The 16,981-nt window shown below is 40.0% G+C and overlaps 2 protein-coding genes across 4 annotated transcripts; one reads left to right on the forward strand and one right to left on the reverse strand.

The window, feature by feature from the left end:
* The first annotated feature begins 2,505 nt into the window (after positions 1-2,505).
* Positions 2,506-7,782, forward strand: LOC113171366 (GRAM domain-containing protein 2B-like). Of its 3 annotated transcripts, none has more exons than XM_026373669.1 (13): positions 2,506-2,634; positions 3,070-3,255; positions 3,347-3,404; positions 3,523-3,595; positions 3,888-3,991; positions 4,253-4,339; positions 4,560-4,631; positions 4,733-4,795; positions 4,917-5,016; positions 5,193-5,243; positions 5,360-5,459; positions 6,252-6,362; positions 6,819-7,782. In XM_026373669.1, the coding sequence occupies exons 1-13, from the start codon at positions 2,594-2,596 to the stop codon at positions 6,832-6,834; spliced, it is 1,062 nt and encodes a 353-aa protein (XP_026229454.1). In that variant the 5' UTR covers positions 2,506-2,593; the 3' UTR covers positions 6,835-7,782. The 3 variants fall into 3 exon arrangements, with proteins under 3 accessions (XP_026229454.1, XP_026229455.1, XP_026229456.1); XM_026373670.1 differs by having other exon boundaries at positions 4,736-4,795; XM_026373671.1 differs by having other exon boundaries at positions 3,115-3,255.
* A 542-nt stretch (positions 7,783-8,324) lies between these two features.
* Positions 8,325-16,172, reverse strand: LOC113172200 (alpha/beta hydrolase domain-containing protein 17A-like). The gene is given in 7 exon segments (XM_026375064.1): positions 8,325-11,344; positions 12,252-12,431; positions 13,839-14,033; positions 14,265-14,482; positions 14,484-14,756; positions 15,216-15,301; positions 15,999-16,172. Coding segments are annotated over 5 exon segments (1,089 nt in total). The 5' UTR covers positions 14,754-14,756; positions 15,216-15,301; positions 15,999-16,172; the 3' UTR covers positions 8,325-11,118.
* Between the last annotated feature and the right edge of the window lie 809 nt (positions 16,173-16,981).

The following is a 16,981-nucleotide window of genomic DNA, read 5'->3' on the forward strand; positions in this document are numbered from 1 at the left end:
CATGTCTGACTTTTCAGGTCCACATGCGAGATATAGTCCAAGAGTTCTTTGCTTGTGTAAAGGTCACAAACAGCAACATCCTCATTGTTTCGACCTGGATCTGTGTGTTGATATGAGGAGCAGCCTCTAACTACTTTCCTTCTTGAGACACAGTGAAACAGCCACAATACTTTACACCTTCAACTGTTAGTGATTCATCATGAACCTTATTTAACTGTAGTGCCTTTTTTTAATGCAAGTGGGTGTTTTATTTTCCTTTAGCCACGCACAGTGATGATTTGTACCACATGCAGAGACTCCTGCTGTGCATAGAGTTTTTCTGATAATGCTGCTTCACTGTAGCTATGCTGCACATTATGTGTATGGGTAAGTTAAAAGAATCTTTAGACTTAAATAAAAAAAATACCCCAGGTGCTAAGAGTAAATCTGCAGCACCTTTTCATTTTTTGGTGCCACAGCTATATGTAGGGCTGCAATTTACATTTTACATTTTATATTTGATATATTTAACATCTTATATTATTATTAGCTGTTCACATTATACACCAGGATCTGAAACCTGAAAAGACAAGACACATAAAGATGTTACGTACATCTGGAAAAAGAAATAAAAAAGAATTTCATTGAACCATTATTCAAAATGCTAAACTCATTTAAATTTTATAGAAGATTTTGTCAAAAGTTGCTCAAACCTTTGATTTCAAGTCACGATACAAGGACAAAAGTCAGTTCAGCTTATTGTTCTGCACACAGAGACAAAGGTGGGTGATGGTAAAAGGAGACGATAGCAAAGAGAGACAGCATCTGGAATGACACCATGTGTTCATAGGATCACCTGTGGTGAGCACATAAAACGACCCCAAACTAAGTATCTTACATATTTCAAAATGAAAATAAAATAACCGTCTGTCCAAATAACCTCTGACATTGTTGTGCTACGATATTCTGCCTCTAGTAGTAGGTGGTCTCGGTGGTCTCAGAGTTTTTAAAAGCCCAACTAATGTGACCTCTTTTCCTTCCTAGAATGATTTTTCTGTACACCACCATGTGGAATTTGAAATGAAACACTAAAGATGTAAGTGAAGTCAGTCAGAGTGAACCATTTTCATACCCACTCACCCAATTTTAGGGGGATAATCCTCAACACTCTGGAGGAGGTGTGTATGTTATTCTAAAGACCAGACGGCTTTGTGACTAAATACAGACGCAAACACTGGTAATTCAATAAAAGAAAGGCCAGGTTAGAGTTTGACAGAAGACACCTGAAAAAAAAACCTGACAATAAGATTCTCTGGACTGAAAAAAACCAAGATGAACTTTTACCATAATGACAGGAAGAGAACAGTAGGAAGGGAACAGCTCATTTCCCACATCACCCAACATTATCTGTCAAGCATGCAGAAGAATGTACAGGTGCCAGTGGAAGGTCACTGTTGTTTACTGATGACCTGACTGCTGATTAAAGCGTCAGGAGGAATTATGAAGCCTATGGACTATATTCTCTGCTCAGAATGCTGCAGAATGCTCCTTTATGGAAATAATAAACAGCTCAGCCCTGTTTTTATCAGATTTGTTGATCCTATTTAATCTGAATATACAAAATAACTGGTGGATAAAGTTATCAAATAAATGTAGTGGACTAAAATGTACAATCTATGCCTCTGAATTATAGTAGGCAGTGTATAAAGTGCAGAAAAATAAAGTGCATGGATAAACTGAAGTAAGTAAATACGTACTTTTAAACTTAACACTTGAGTAAATGTACTTAGCTTAACTTTGATAATATAAATAACTTTGACAATATTATACACAATACTGTGTGAATACAATACATTTTAATGCAAAGATATATATATATATATATATGTGTATACATACATATATATATATATACTGTATAGAATAGAGCCTGTGCAAACTCGCTATCTGTGCCAGCTCTCAAAGCTGTAATGTCACGTTATCCTGCATCTGTACTGCAGGTTGTCAGTCTTGCTCTGATGTCTATCTGTGCAGGCTGAACAAGTTGTGTGGCAGCTGACTGTGCAGCGACAGTCATATCTCAAACACCTGCGATCTGCGATCTTGTGCTTTCTATGTGTTTATGTGTCTTTCTATGAGACCTTTTACAAAACAAATGCTATTTGACTCCTTTAAAGGACAGCTTGAGTTTGAAGACCTGTTTTCGTAGGATGAAGGATAGAATCAAGTTGAGGTTGATGGTCATGGTAAATGATGCATTATTGCATTATGTCCACAATTATATAAAGTGTTTTGTGTCCAAAGGTGGAGTTGCATAGTGACACCCACAAGATCAACTGCCATGATGAGCATGAGCGTTGTGGCGTAGCCTTTTCTTCAGTGACTGGTTTGATTTGAGCAAACGTTCCCGCCTCTCGCAGCCGATTGGTTTGACTTAACAACAGGAAGCCAATCCTAAAAGTGGGCTGTCGTGTCCATTGTTTCTTACCTGCCTTTTACAGGAAAACAAAAGCTCACACTCAAGGTGTCTCAGTGGCAACAGCACACTTACAGGAATCGGAGAGATCGAGAAGTGTGTAGAGTGTATGAGTTTGTCAAGTGCTTCATTTGCAGCATGAGTTTCAAAAACAGGAAATTCTCATTGGACAGCTCTTGGTGAGTGTGAATGTTTTGCTGTTTATTTCTTTACCTCTCCTTTCACATACTTAAAATTGAGTTGAAAGTAGAGCAACAACTTTCTCAACAACAACTTATCTATGTCACTCTAAGAACCAGGTGTGCAGTTCAATTTTGATTAATTGTTTTTATGACTGCTGATTTAGAAAAGTGAAACCATCTGTGTTATTGCCCAGGAGCCACACACTCAACTCACCTCTACGAGTTATTTACTCTTCACTTGTCACTGGTGTTGTTAATACTACAGGTGAAACCATCTCTCAGTTCATTCCATATGGAATGAACTGCATCATCAGTGAAAGTGAACATATTGAAATGTCTACCGTCAGCACACAGGACGGGTTTTTATCCACTCTGACACGATGTTGTCTTTATTGTTCTACACATATCTCACTTGTATGTGTCGTATCGTAGTCGTATCATCAGCAGTCACGTTTATCTCCTGCTCTGTTGGGACAGCGGTGTGGACGGAGATGGAGTCTTTGTCACCAAAAGAGGCAGCAGCAAATTTAGCAGCAAGAAATCGAAACAGAGCCTGGACGAAGCTCGGTTGGAGATTCAGCAGCTTAATGACAGCATCAACCCCAACACGTCCACCAGGTAAACTGCAACACTACACGGGGGTTTAAGAACCTTTAAAAATCCTGCCAGCATCCTTATTTTGGTGCGTTTCACCTCCATGTGTTCACAGGAAGCAGGTCATAGCAGAGGAGAACACCGAGCAGTCAGATGAACCTATCAACAATCACGTAAGTCTCCCACATGTGCGTGTTAGTGCATTTTGTTTTCCGCAGAGTGAGAAGTGAAGCAATTAAACCACTTATAACACAGTGATTTGTTAGTACTTCACTTGTTTTGTCCCTGCAGAACTTCCAGAAACACAGTAAAACCTTCAACAAACTGTTCCAAGACATTTCTGAGAGGGAGAACCTGATCCACAGTGAGTTGGGCTGAGCCCAGAGACTGTTACTCATTTAGTGAGGCTGATTATGGAAATTTCACAATCACATTGTTTCCTCTTTCACTTTGTCCCTGATGCCTTCGCCATCTGATTAAGTGCTGCCTAATAATTTGTTGGCAAATTGGGCTCCGGTGAATTAGGAACAGAAACACGTTAGTAGATAATTTAGCAGGAATGTTGTCGAGGCTGCTTTAGTTTGTTTAATCAAAATTATCTTATAGTTGTATGTGTTGCATAATTCTATGTGTGTTTGTGTGTCCCTCTGTCGTAGCCTTCACCTGTGCCTTGCAGAAGGAGGTCCCGTATCACGGGAAACTCTTTGTGTCTGAAAACCACGTGTGTTTTCACTCCTCTGTTCTGCTCAAAGAGACCAAGGTAGGAAGCACAGACGCATTAGAATTACTTAACTGTCATAACGTTCGTGGCACAATTTGGGTTTTTCTCCGAATCCAAAGCACAGTTCAGCTGAATTAAACTAATATTTTAATTGGCTATTAACAGCTTGCTTCGGCAGAACAGCTGTTTTGCACTAACATTAAAGACTATGATACAGGGTACAATATACTGTGGTGTAACATGGTTGTAAGGTCCTCTTTAAGAATCTTTAAGAATCAAGTGTTTTCTTAACACACGCAGGTGGTGATTACTGTGTCCAGCATCAAGGAGGTGAAGAAGCATAACTCAGCTTTGTCTATGTTGTCCATTCAAACAACAAACGAGAAGGTCAGACCACACACCTTTTCTACATCCTACATACATTTTTTTCTGCTGCAATTGCAAATGTATTTCTGTATTAAAGAAATTAGTGGTAATAACAGGAGCTAAAAAGAAGGAAGGACGATTTACTGGAAGCGCGTCTTGACTTCACACGAGCTTCCTCAACACAGAACGCACATGTAGTTTGTCATTTAATCTTTCTTTCCTGCTTCTTTTCCTCTCTCAGTACTCATTTGTGTCTTTGAGGAACCGTGAGTTGTGTTACAAACACCTTCAAAGTATCTGCTCACATGCACAGGTAATGACATGTCTCTTAAACCCTACACACATAATAATAATAAAAAAAAGAAATCAAACAAGAAGCATTTACTTATGTGCTCTCTCTGTGTTTGTCTAAAGCAGCGAAAGAGTCCAAACAGCAGCTCCCACCTCTCTCCAGACAATGAGGCCAATAGCAATGTGGTAAGTTTGCTGCTCATCCACCTTCAGAAACCCAGGAATCTGTTATAGTTGTTATAGTTGAGTGAATATGCGTCACGAGGACAAAGACTTTCCAGTTCAGAGTCCGTGTCTTTGTCTTCAGGTCTTCAGTTCTTCCAGTTTGGAGGACAACACAGATCAGGATCTGACCAGACAAAACAAGATCCATCACGACAATGGCTGTCCTCAGATGTTCAACGGAGGTGAGATAAAAATGGAGGGGACAGAAAGAAGTATGTTATTTAGCAGTGATTCAGCGCGGATTCATGTTTTTGTTAGTTCATGTAACGGAGGAATAATATTTATCTTCTTCCGATAATAGCTCCTGACGCAGTAACGCCGTTGTTTTACTGTATTTGTGCACATTTCCTTTCTTCAGGTCCCACAAGTTGCAATTCACCTCATCAGAGGAGCTTAAATGATGACAGAGGTGTGTGCAAAACGTCATCAAACACAAACACAGGCGCTGTGATGTCTAGTTCGCTCAGTCACATTGTGATATGTACCAACGGACAGTAATGAATTCATGATTTTTATTTCAATCAGCTGTGTCGTGGCTTTGGAGGGTCGTTGAGTCAGTCCCACCGGTCTTCTTACCCAGAGAACATGGTCACATAAGCATCTTCTTCTACATCTACGTGATGCTGTGAGTATGCTGTGGGTCTATGTAGGACTGATGAGTATAAGTATAATAATAAGTATGTGGCGCTTCAATATTTTCCTTTTATGCCACTTTATAAATCAGCCTCACCAGGATTTGATTTCAAACGTTATCACAGCTTTAGTAATAGCTACTTTACAAACAGGCAGAGCCTCATTTTACTCAACATAAGTCATTATCTTACATTATAAAGTAACTAAAACGTGCTCCACTTCAACCAGCAATAGATTGGGGTGGAGGGATCCTCGAGGAAAGTTTAGATCACTCTCTGCTGTTTCATTACAGCTGTGAAGATGGATAAAAATTTGTCGTAGACAGTAACAGATCATTACCCAGCTATCTGCTGCCAAGTGCACTCATGTAAATTTGCAGTTATAATATAACACAGCAATTAATGGAAAGGGAATGAAAGAAGACATTTAAACACAGATGTTAAGATGCGTACTGGGGACTTTTATTCCATCAGACGGGACTTTTATTTCAACCTATGTTGACAGGCTGTTAATCTACTGTATAACTTTGCATAAATGCAACGTCCATAAACAAACATTTTGATGTATATCTATAGGTGTAGATGATTCTGGTATATAGACTTTAAAGAATGTGCCTCAGTGAAAGAAAACGATCTGATCTTTAAGATATGGTATCACACAGCGTTCCCACAGGCTCCATGCAGGACAGTTGTACAGTTGTTAGGACTGTACTTTCACTTTCTGAATGAAAGCGTATTGTAGTGTAAGACTGTGTAATTCATTTTATTATTGTATGTGTTTGTAGGGTGGTGTTGCTGCTGGTAGTGTCTGGATACATCGGGCTGAGGATCATAGCACTGGAGGAGCAGCTGAACTCTTTGGGAGCACTGACTGAGCTGTCTTTGCATTACAGAGAGTGAGTAGTCACCCAAACACAAACGAACAGGAATTAGAAATAACAAAGAATACAAAACCAGGAGACAGGAGGAAAACATGAGATGACTTAAACCGGTTATGGTGACTTTTAAAACCATTATTTGCGGATGAGACAAGATAAGGACAGAGCAGTTTGACAGGTTCACACAGTGGACAAAAGATAACTCATTACATTCCAGCCGAGCCACACAGTAGGAAGTGTGTGTTTTAAATATTGCACGTCAACATTTGCTTCACAAGCTCAACTCAAATTGTCCAGTTTAACATAGTGAGTTTAGACTAGGAATTCAGTGTGAAACAAATTAAATAATACAAATTGAACCGTTGGACTCTATACATTGTGCTGTTGCCACTTCCCGTTAAATACAGTAAATGGTTTTCAGAACGTCATCGACCACCATCCTATCCTCATTGCTGCTTCCTCTGCTTTTTGCAGGTATCAAGAAAGGTAGCCACTGGCAGGGTGACTCGGTCAAACAAATCCTTGTAGGAACTCACACAATGTCCCCCTCTAATCACGGCCTACTGTACATTGATCCCCTGTCTAGACTGAGTCCCAAAAGCATCCTAAGGCGGAGACTCTGTTTATTTGATGTGCAGCACATCTTATTCAAGAAGATTTGCAGTATTGTGCTCAAACAAGCCCCCTCCTGGAACAGTCATATTCATATAAGCACCAAGTCATACACGGGATGCAGGTCAGCACTAAGATGCTCTCGGGACGTTCGAACTAGAGCACACATGGTGAGCTACATGGATGACGGACCATTTTGGCAGAGAAGCATAAATGAATATTATTTTTTGTTAGATTTTCTGCTGACAGATCAAAAACTGAAGGCTGAGGCTCTCCTGGTCTGAGCCATATGGAGGCAGCCTGCTGTAGTCATGTTTATTTCCTGGCTGGTGAACAGCTGAGCTCAGCTAGCAGAGGTTGTGAGACTCTTGGCCCATCGTGTTCTTGGATCAACACAAGTACCTACTGTGAGAAAACACCAGGGGTAATCTTAGCAGGAAGATGACTTAAGCACTTTGTTGTAGGTTGGTTTTAAATTAATTGTACGTTATGAATTTGAGGGCTCACACTGTGTAAGCTAACAAATGTGTCTGATGGAAAGAGACAGTTCATGACAGCAGTTGGACAGTAGAGGGCAGTGACTCCCATTAAACTGAGGCAAGAGACAAAGGATTTCACTTGCACTTATACTAAAGAATATAAATACTGATGAACTTGCTACATGCAAGATTCCTATACATTTGACTTTCACGTCTTTAAATCAATTTGTGTTATGAGTAAATATGTGTCAATAAATTATGACAAATCTGACAATCGTCACACTACATTAAAATATTTCAAAAAACTTTTCAATGACTGATCCACAAGAGAAATATATATATATATATATATATATATATATATATATATATATATATATATATATATATATATATATATATATATATATATATATATATATACACATATATAATATTATATTATAATTTCATGATTTGTCCTGGTTTTACATGGCTATGCTGTCATTAACTTAGTGAGTCATGTCATTTTTCTTAAATTATATGCTGTACAAAAAGACAATGGTTGTTTAAAAAGAAAAAAAAGAAAATGCTTTCAGTTTTATATTTTTGTACATACGTGATCTTTTTATTATTTTGTCGTCAATAAAAAGGTCAAGATTCAGTCCCATGAATTAAGTTCATTACATCATATTCTCAGTTCAAAAAAGCAACATAAAATTACAAATAATAATACAAAGAATAGGTAAGTACAGTAACCATATAAACAGCCCACTAATATTGTCTTGACCCCCACCCGCCCGCCCGCCCACTACTGCCCCCACTCAAACTCTAGCACGAAACTCAACAATACATCAGTTAGTATCAGCAATAAAAAAATTCAAATAAACATCCCGCTTTTTTTAAAGCGCTTCAAAGTTCCAACACCATGAGTTCAGCTTTACCCTCACATAGAATACATAATAGAGATAATGTCCCATTCCCACCCCGTAACTTCCTCAGCAAAACACAATAGACATGCATACAGTATTCACTGTGCGCCCTCCCCACACCCATCAATAAACATTCAGGGCCAGAGGATACAAGATAAGTCAACCATAGTGGTGCATCAATAAAATGGCAAGTTTCCACCCCGTTTCTTAAACCAAACCCAATGAATGAAAAGTGGATCCAGTGGTTTCCCTGATTAAACACAACCTGTCCAGGAAAAACTGAGGTCTGCTTCAACTTTCAGAGAGAGGCGATGCCTCTTACTCTTCCGACAACTCAGATCCCTGGTTCAAGATGGCGACAGATTTCTATTATTTAAATATCAGAGACGCAAAGCACAGGATGAGAACAGTAAGATCCCCTGTTTGAAATGGTGATAGGAAGTAAGTGTTTGGTAACCTTTCCTCTGCTTACTTACACCCTTTTATACTCCCAAAATGGAGTGATCAGATCAGTGTTAGTTCAGTACGTTCCCTTTAACAAAATACAGCTGTTGTCACCGATACTCATGAGTCTCCTGTGCAGCAGACACTTAGTGTAGATCAAAAATGCAGCATCGGCCAGTTTTTGTACTTTTTCAGGTCTACACACAGGGTGAGATTCTAGTATCCTTGATGCCGGCCTATAGAAGACTGTCAATAGTAGTGAAGAAGACACACACTTAGATTTTATACCCTTATTACACTTTGGATGATTTGTACAATAGTGCTGAACTTAAGACCTGCTTTTGTCATGCTTGATCTGATATCTATACATGTGTAAATATACTGTCTACTACAGTATGTGTATAATGTGTGTATGCAAATGTATGTTGTGTATGTGTGATGATGTGCAAACATGTGCGGTGTAACCTGCACCACACCAACAGTGAGAGGCTCAAACATGGCTTGTGTCAGACATGAAGTGTGCTGCCACCCATAAGAGAGCTCCTGTACGCTTAGGGCCACAGAGGATTAAACGAGCTATAGATGTCCGGTTCTGGCACCCAATCTACATCACATTGTTAGTCATAACATCAACACACATGGTTCTGAAACAAACAATCCATGGCCCTACACTACAACAAACACGTTCAAATTTATTACATAGAGACGAAGAAAATGTGCTGAGGGTGAATATGAACAGAAGGCTGTCTAACTCGGGTGATGAGTGCTACTGGAACAAGACTTGGAAAACGATCAGTGCTGTAAGGCTAGACATCAGTCAGTATGATTCTGATGGGGCACGAAGATTTTGAATGAAATAAACCTAACCCTCATCAGTTTAAAGAACTAGAACCCAGCCACAAACCCTAAGCTCAAAAAGGGTCTGTTCACTATAAAAGACATCGACAACTGAAACTCAGATTTAAATGAACGGTTTAACATTGGGGAAATGTGTCTGCTTTTTTGCAGTGGCTTTGATGAAAAGACTGATACCACTGTCATGTCTGCATGATAAGTATAAAATTTACTAGAGGGGGGTATGGTTGTAGTCCTATAGTCTCGACAGTTCTGTGAATGCTCAGACCTAACTCTAACAAAAAGGTGAATAAGCACATTTCCCAAATGTCAAACTTTTCCTTTAAGTCTGAGTTACTCCTGCTGTTACTTAGTCTGCCCAGGCTTTGAACGTCACACATCAGTAAACACTGAAGGGCTGCAGCCTTCTGTTTCGCTCTGACAATAAACTGATCTAATGTGACATGAAAATTACTGAGTACGCCTGCACATCTATAGCTGTTTGATTAATGACAACAAAACAGCCACATCCTCAGTGTGGCTCTCAAAGACCTGTTTCCACTTCAAGAGTCAGACATGAAGAAGAGGAAAGTATGAGAGCCAAAAAAGCTATGACAGTATTCAATACTAGTTATTGTCATATCCACCATAATTGACAACAAAAAAAAGAGATGGACCCCCAAACCACCCAAACAGATTAAGTTAGTGTTAGCTGGACAACTTGGGAAATGCCCTGGCAGTCAGATGGATGTCCGTTAACAGGTAAACAGGTAGTAAAGGAGGAGGAAGAGGAGAATGCTTGACCAGTTTTTGTCCACTGGAGAAGAAACTTGTCAAGCTGTGGAGGTATTCTTCATACATACACGCACAAAAAAAGAAAAACACACCAATATTGATAAGTCTCCATGCGTCTCCTCCACTTGCAGCTGTCCAAATCATCTGGATGTCCTTCACTTCTTTCAACGCTGCTAGTTCTCTCACACACTCACAAACATGCACACATTATTCAGATGTCACAGGCGCATGGAGATATGAATCTGCGCTCAATACTCACATCCATGATTCATCCCTATCAAGCTCACTACATTCACTTACATGTCACACTTAAAAATGACATCTGTGTGCCTTTTAAGACAACGCACATTGTTGTTCCTGCGATTCCTTTTTTTTCCCCCTTCCTGTGTTAAAAACTGCATTTGTGAAGTTGATTTATCTCCGTTCCTGTTAATAGCGTGTACTCACACTCCACCATACAGATATATTTAGTAAATGATAGTTTAGAAAAATGTTCTCACCTTCAAAACAGGAAGTGGTAGATAGGTTGTGATGGAAATTAAGAGGAAAAGTGTGCTGCTTCAAAGACACACAGATGTGACAAAAAATACACATCATTTGTACGTCTATTTCCCACCCATACTGTGTCTCAACACACACACACACACACACACACACAAAACTCATTCATACAAATGCAGAGAGGCTGATGTGTGTTTCTCAGGCATGCTGTGCAGCCAGGTCCTGGTTGATGAAGCGCCGTAGCCTCTCCAGGTACTGACTGTAAAGCTCAATATCGTTGTGACCAGCCCCCTCCACCCAGAGGGGCTCCACAGCCTTGGGGCAGCGCTCAAATAGGGCAAGGCCATGTGAGAAGTCGATCACCTCATCCTCTGTACCATGGATGATGAGCACTGGAGATGGGATCTTTGACACCTTCTCTATGCTGGAGGAGAAATAAAGAAAGCAAGGTTAACAAACCTTTACACGCTGAACAAATTAACAATAATTTGGGAATTAATACAAATGTATAAATCTATTACGATATACTGCAGCCCTACTCAATGGTATGCTACGCTGCCCACAATGGTGTAATATAACCTGAGATATTAAAGGGGTAAATAAAATCCATACACTTTTACACCCACTGCTGTGATCTACATGTGTCAGATGTGCGGAGGTTCGAAAGGTGCCAGGTACTTGTCTCTCTAGCTTTATTTGTGGCTCTTTGAATGTGAACAACTGAGTGAAAACTTATGAATCTCTTCCTTGAGAGTCTGTCAATGTAACCATTGAGAATTAGAAACAAATTTGATTTACATGTCTTTAGAGCTAGTTCTGAGAGACCACAAACCAGCCCTTATCCTAACCTCAACCTAGCCTTCACCCTAATCAGGTATCTCTGCCTATTACAGACCACTAGAACTTATTCTTTTTCCATTATATGGAACATTTTAATGGATATGTTCATACTCGTTTTTCGACAGTAATAAATTGTTATCATTTGAGTTTTCTGCAATTAGCTAAATCCGATCTAATACAGAAGCTTTGGCATGAATTCTACTTTTACAAAGTTATAAATTTCATAGTTTTGTTGAGACTTTCAAAGGTGATAATTCTATTCGTTTACTGTTGAGGTCTTATTGCATAGTGGAGTCATATTGGCGTTCACTATATTAGGAGGTGTTTCTAATGTTTTGGCCTCTTATTTACATAAATGAGGACTGCATTAGATTATAGGTACAGGTGTGCATATTAAAGTGACCAGTGAGTACACAGCACAGAATTTGATTGTACAAAGATTTTGAATGAAACTAAAAATAAATCTAATACATATCTGTTGAGAAACATACTTAGGGAATGCATCAAAGCAGTATGTTTTCTTGGTGTCGGGGAAGGCCACTCTCATGCCAGAGGTCAGGGGAGAGTGGAGGACTACAGCAGCACACTCAAACCGTGAAGCCAAGTCTACTGTGGGCACTGTGCCGATGCTCTGTCCGTAAAGAATGATGTTCTCAGGGCTGATGCCATACCTGATAAACAAACAAAGAGAAAAATGTTCTCTTTAATTCTGGAAATATGTATGTAAAAGTGTAAAAGGACTGACGTGCAGAGTAAGGCTCCAGTCACACAGGACGCTTTTTGCAAGTTACAACACACACAAACAAAAAATGTCTTTTTTCCTTGTTACTAGGCAACTGCAGAATCGCTGTTCTTAGCCTAACTGCGATTTAAACATTTATTTAAACATGACACTTAAACATTCATCATTTCTTTAAACATGTTCATGAAAATTAGAAAGGTAAAGCATCTGCTTAAGGGACAGAGGCTGTTCTCAAATGTGCTGGTCACAGGGAAACAGATGTGGGTATATAAGACTCTCAGAAAGAGAAGGGGTTGTGCCACCAGCTGGTCCAGGAGCTTTACCTGAGGGTTTTCAAGGGTTATTTTAGGATGAGTCATGGACAGTCTGACAAGCTGCTGTCAATCATGACAACCAATTACATTTTATGGTAGGTGAACAATGTATTTTGTTTTTGTCACCACCACAGAAGGCACCAACTGGGCAATGGGTAAAAAGACTTTGGGCACTTTCCTGCTCTAAGCAGATGTTTTTTTCAACTGGAAGCATTCATGGTGCTACAGCAACAAACACGAGGTGCATACAGCACAAAAATGAGAGACACTCAGCAAGGCAAAGCAGTGAGCAAAAACCTTCACTCACATTGAAAGAAATTACAAACAGCTGCCCTAGCCTGGTAATAAGCCCTCTGTCTGATTGATACCTTAAAGTGTACACATTTCAACAAGCAGATAAAAATGTTTTAGTCAACTGCAAACAGGAACAAGTACCCCCTCTGTCTAATGTTAATAATACACATATTTTGAAATAGAAATGTATACGTAAATAGTGTCCTGGCTCTGTGCTTCAGACTGCAAAAAATTACCTTGAAATGTTAAACTGTTTAAATAATTATTTAATATTCATTTCTGAGACCAATACACCATATTAGTCTACATTTTAAATACAGAATCAATGACTATGTATGTAAATTCATATTTTTGTAACTAATTATTCTACTAATTTTAGGCTCATTACGCACACTGGCAACAGATAAAAAAGAAGAATAGTTATCAGAATTGTAGATGCTGCCACTCATGCTGAGCTCACCTCACAATAGTCAATCCTCAACCTCATTGATATAGAGCCACTGTTTAGCTTTGATTTGACTGGCTGATGGTCAAATGGAGGGTAACGTGGTCAGCAGGCACTAAAACTGAGCCAACCAAATGTTATTTTCACAAAAGGTTACTGGCCATTTATGAGAGAGACCATTATTGATTTATCTGCTAAAGACACTGTGACTGGCATTTGGTGCTTGTGTGCTGTTAATTTTGAACCCTGGGTGGATGGGAGCTGACAGCTTGTGACTGCTTACCGGGAACGCAGGGCGTGCCAGGCAGCATCAATGTCAGCATAAAGGTTCTTCTCAGAGGGCTTGCCGGTGCTAACACCGTAGCCTGAGTAATCATAAGAGAAGATGTTACAGTTGATGCGTGTGCCCAAGCCGATGTAGAAGCTGCTCATCTGGCCCAGATCTACTGCGTTACCATGGGAAAACAACACTGTAAACCTGAGACACAAGGGAAGAAGAGAAAAGAAAGAAGAAGGAAGTTAGGAAGCGGGACATTAGGCAGTTGATACAATGGAAAAAAGCTATATCACTTACAATAATGTATTTGGTTCTAAAAAAAGAAAGGCACCAGCCCTTTTTAATGCACAAGCAAAACAGATGTATCATTGTGATCTATGCATGGAGGCACATTCAGTCTCAAGGTGTTTAAGCAGGTAGTGTGAGTCTCACCTGGCATTGGGTGCACAGCGAATGTACATGCATCCAACCCTGTTCCCTCGGCTAGACCTGGTCAGAAACACATCTGTCACATCCAGCTCTCTCTGCGAATACTGGAACTCTGCTCTCTCTGTGAGATGCAACTTCCACCTGCCTTCGCCCACACCTCCACTACCAGCAGCACCACCACCACCACCACCTCCTCCACCTGCTCCTCCTCCTCCTCCTCCCTCCCCCTCCTCCACCACCACCACCTCCACCTCCCCTGTCACTGCCACTACTAGTGTTTAGCCGGGAACGCAGTCCTGGTGCTCCGAGTGATGGCTGAGCAGCCCCGGAACTGGACCCAGATGCAGCTCCAGCTCCAGAACCTGGATCTGGGTCAGGAAGAAGGGCATAGGTGGGCTCTGGGGGGAGGAAAGCCAGTTTGGCTGCAATGCGACTGGGGCAAGGGGGGCAGCAGAACAAGCAGCATAGCTCCCTTATGGACAACCCGTTCATTTTCTGTTAAAAAAAATTAACATGGCAGTCAGAAAAAAAAACTATTCATAAAGAAATATTTTTCACTTCTGATTCACATTAGGGATCCCATTCTAGTCAGAGAAAATTATTAAATTTTAATGACATACACAATTTGGCTGATTAAGCTTAAAAAAATAAAAAGCAGCACTACATCACGCAGCGAAGTGTACTCATTTAAGGACTGAAGCAACGATTAATCTCTAGTACAAAGTTTAATGTCCAATGTGATTTCTGTAGTGTTCTTTTTGTGTCATGCTGTGGTTGTGTGAAAGAGCAACTCTAGACAATATCCAGACCTGATTCTCCAGACACTGTCTGTACAAATGCAGGTTCAGCTCAGGAGGTATTAAATTAATCAAAAAATATTTACCATGTCCCTCAACCAACTCTTCTGGGGAAAGCCTTGACAGAGAATGACAGAGAATCCTGTTGTGAACGTACCTGGATTCAGAAATCCCTGGATATTCAAATGAACTGGCACACAATGGTGCCAATGTCTTCTGGTCTAGTCACAGAGCCAGCTGGATCTTGATTTAAAAAAAGAAAAGAACAAAAAAGACAACACATTAATATATCTTATTGTTGTGCAACTATTGGCTGTACATGACAAAATGCATTTGGTACAAAATAAATTTACAGACACGGCACAAAATAAACAGTAACCTGGTACTACAGTTTTGGGACCGTGATAACCATTATTCAAACATAATAAACACAGCATAGGTTTACTGTAATGATTACATGGTAGTTGGTGGTGGTTACTGTCATTACTGGGCAGCTCATGTCTGAATTACCATTAATTAGGGCAAAACGTATATACATTATATATGGGCCGAGGCTGCTAAATCGCTCTAAATCTCAGGATTAAAGGGATTCTGATGCCCTGATGTGATCATGGACACTGGTGACTAATTAACGTTAAAACACCCCCACAACACAAGCACAGGGAGCGACAGGGAACGACTGCTATGCTAATGTAGCAGTAAATGGTTAGCAAGGATATAAACGTCAAGCGTTAGCCTGTGGTGTTGGGCAGAAGCGGCATGCTGACAAAGCAAATGTACAACTGGAGATGTAGGTAATCGACTCGCAGCACCAGCTATGGCAGGTTAATACCCTCCGACAGACCAAATAGCATAATTTACGTTAGCGGAGCAGGCACCTAGCGGCGGCAGCTAACGCTATCTTGCTAGCACGGCAGCCTTACAGCTGCTAACTACTTACCGACTCACAGTAGGTCGGCAGGTAGGCTGGTGTGCCCCTATATGTACACAGAAGCAGCACAAGACTTCGAAAATCCTTCTTGTGTCTTGACATGGATGGTTTGACTCAAGTACACAGACAGTGCAGCTAGCTGAAATTCATGGCAATCAGATTTTTTTTTCTACTACTGTCCAACTAAAGCCGGAAGTGACGTAAGAACGTATTCCTTTTTCAAAACTTTATTACAATGTGTGATGATTTCATTTACCATCCTGTTTATCACACACATCTACTGATGGGAAATAACTTCTGTACCGGGTAAACTAGTTTCAGGCTTCACAGCATCACACAGTTTTTTACTTGCTTAAAAGAGGATAAAAGCCTTTAATGTTTGTTGCAACTGTCATACCATGATTGTTGTTGTCACAACTTCACACACAACGTTTATCAATCATCATCAATTTGTAAGACAATTTAGGGTTTGAGACCTGGAACACACAGAAAAAGTGGGGGACAATTCACAATACGATCATTCTGGATGATGGTAACTATACTCTACATGTTTCCAAAATTAACAGGTGAATTAGTAACAAATGATTAACCTAATTAGGTTATTCAGTTTAAACACATACCGTTTTTCACCATCTACAATATGTATTATTGTGAAAAGATTTATGAACTCCAGGAAATTCTTAGTTTCCAGAACAGGTTACAACTGTTGGATGTGTGTAACCTTAAGCCCTCAGGCAGCATTGCATGACACCATCATGCTACCACAATGATTCATGGAAAACCATGTTTACTTAACAGTTTGCTGCTGCATCCTGAAATGCAACTTGAAACTCTATTATGCAAGGATTAACTCTATGCAGAAACACTGTTCTGCATAGGGGCCTAAACTCATGTCAGATAGAAGGAAAAGGAAATGCATTCTGTGGTCAAATGAGTCCACATTTCTGCTTGTTTTGGGGGAAAATGGACATTGGTTTCTGTATGCTAAAGAT

The sequence above is a fragment of the Anabas testudineus genome, chromosome 17, assembly GCF_900324465.2.
Source record: "Anabas testudineus chromosome 17, fAnaTes1.2, whole genome shotgun sequence".
NCBI lineage: Eukaryota > Metazoa > Chordata > Actinopteri > Anabantiformes > Anabantidae > Anabas > Anabas testudineus.

Excerpts from the sequence above, each read along its gene's own strand:
- LOC113171366 (XM_026373669.1), top strand. The coding sequence starts at position 2,594 with ATGAGTTTCAAAAACAGGAAATTCTCATTGGACAGCTCTTG. Across the intron at positions 4,340-4,559 it reads TTCAAACAACAAACGAGAAG|TACTCATTTGTGTCTTTGAG; the intron begins GTCAGACCACAC and ends TTCCTCTCTCAG. Across the intron at positions 5,244-5,359 it reads GAGCTTAAATGATGACAGAG|CTGTGTCGTGGCTTTGGAGG; the intron begins GTGTGTGCAAAA and ends TATTTCAATCAG.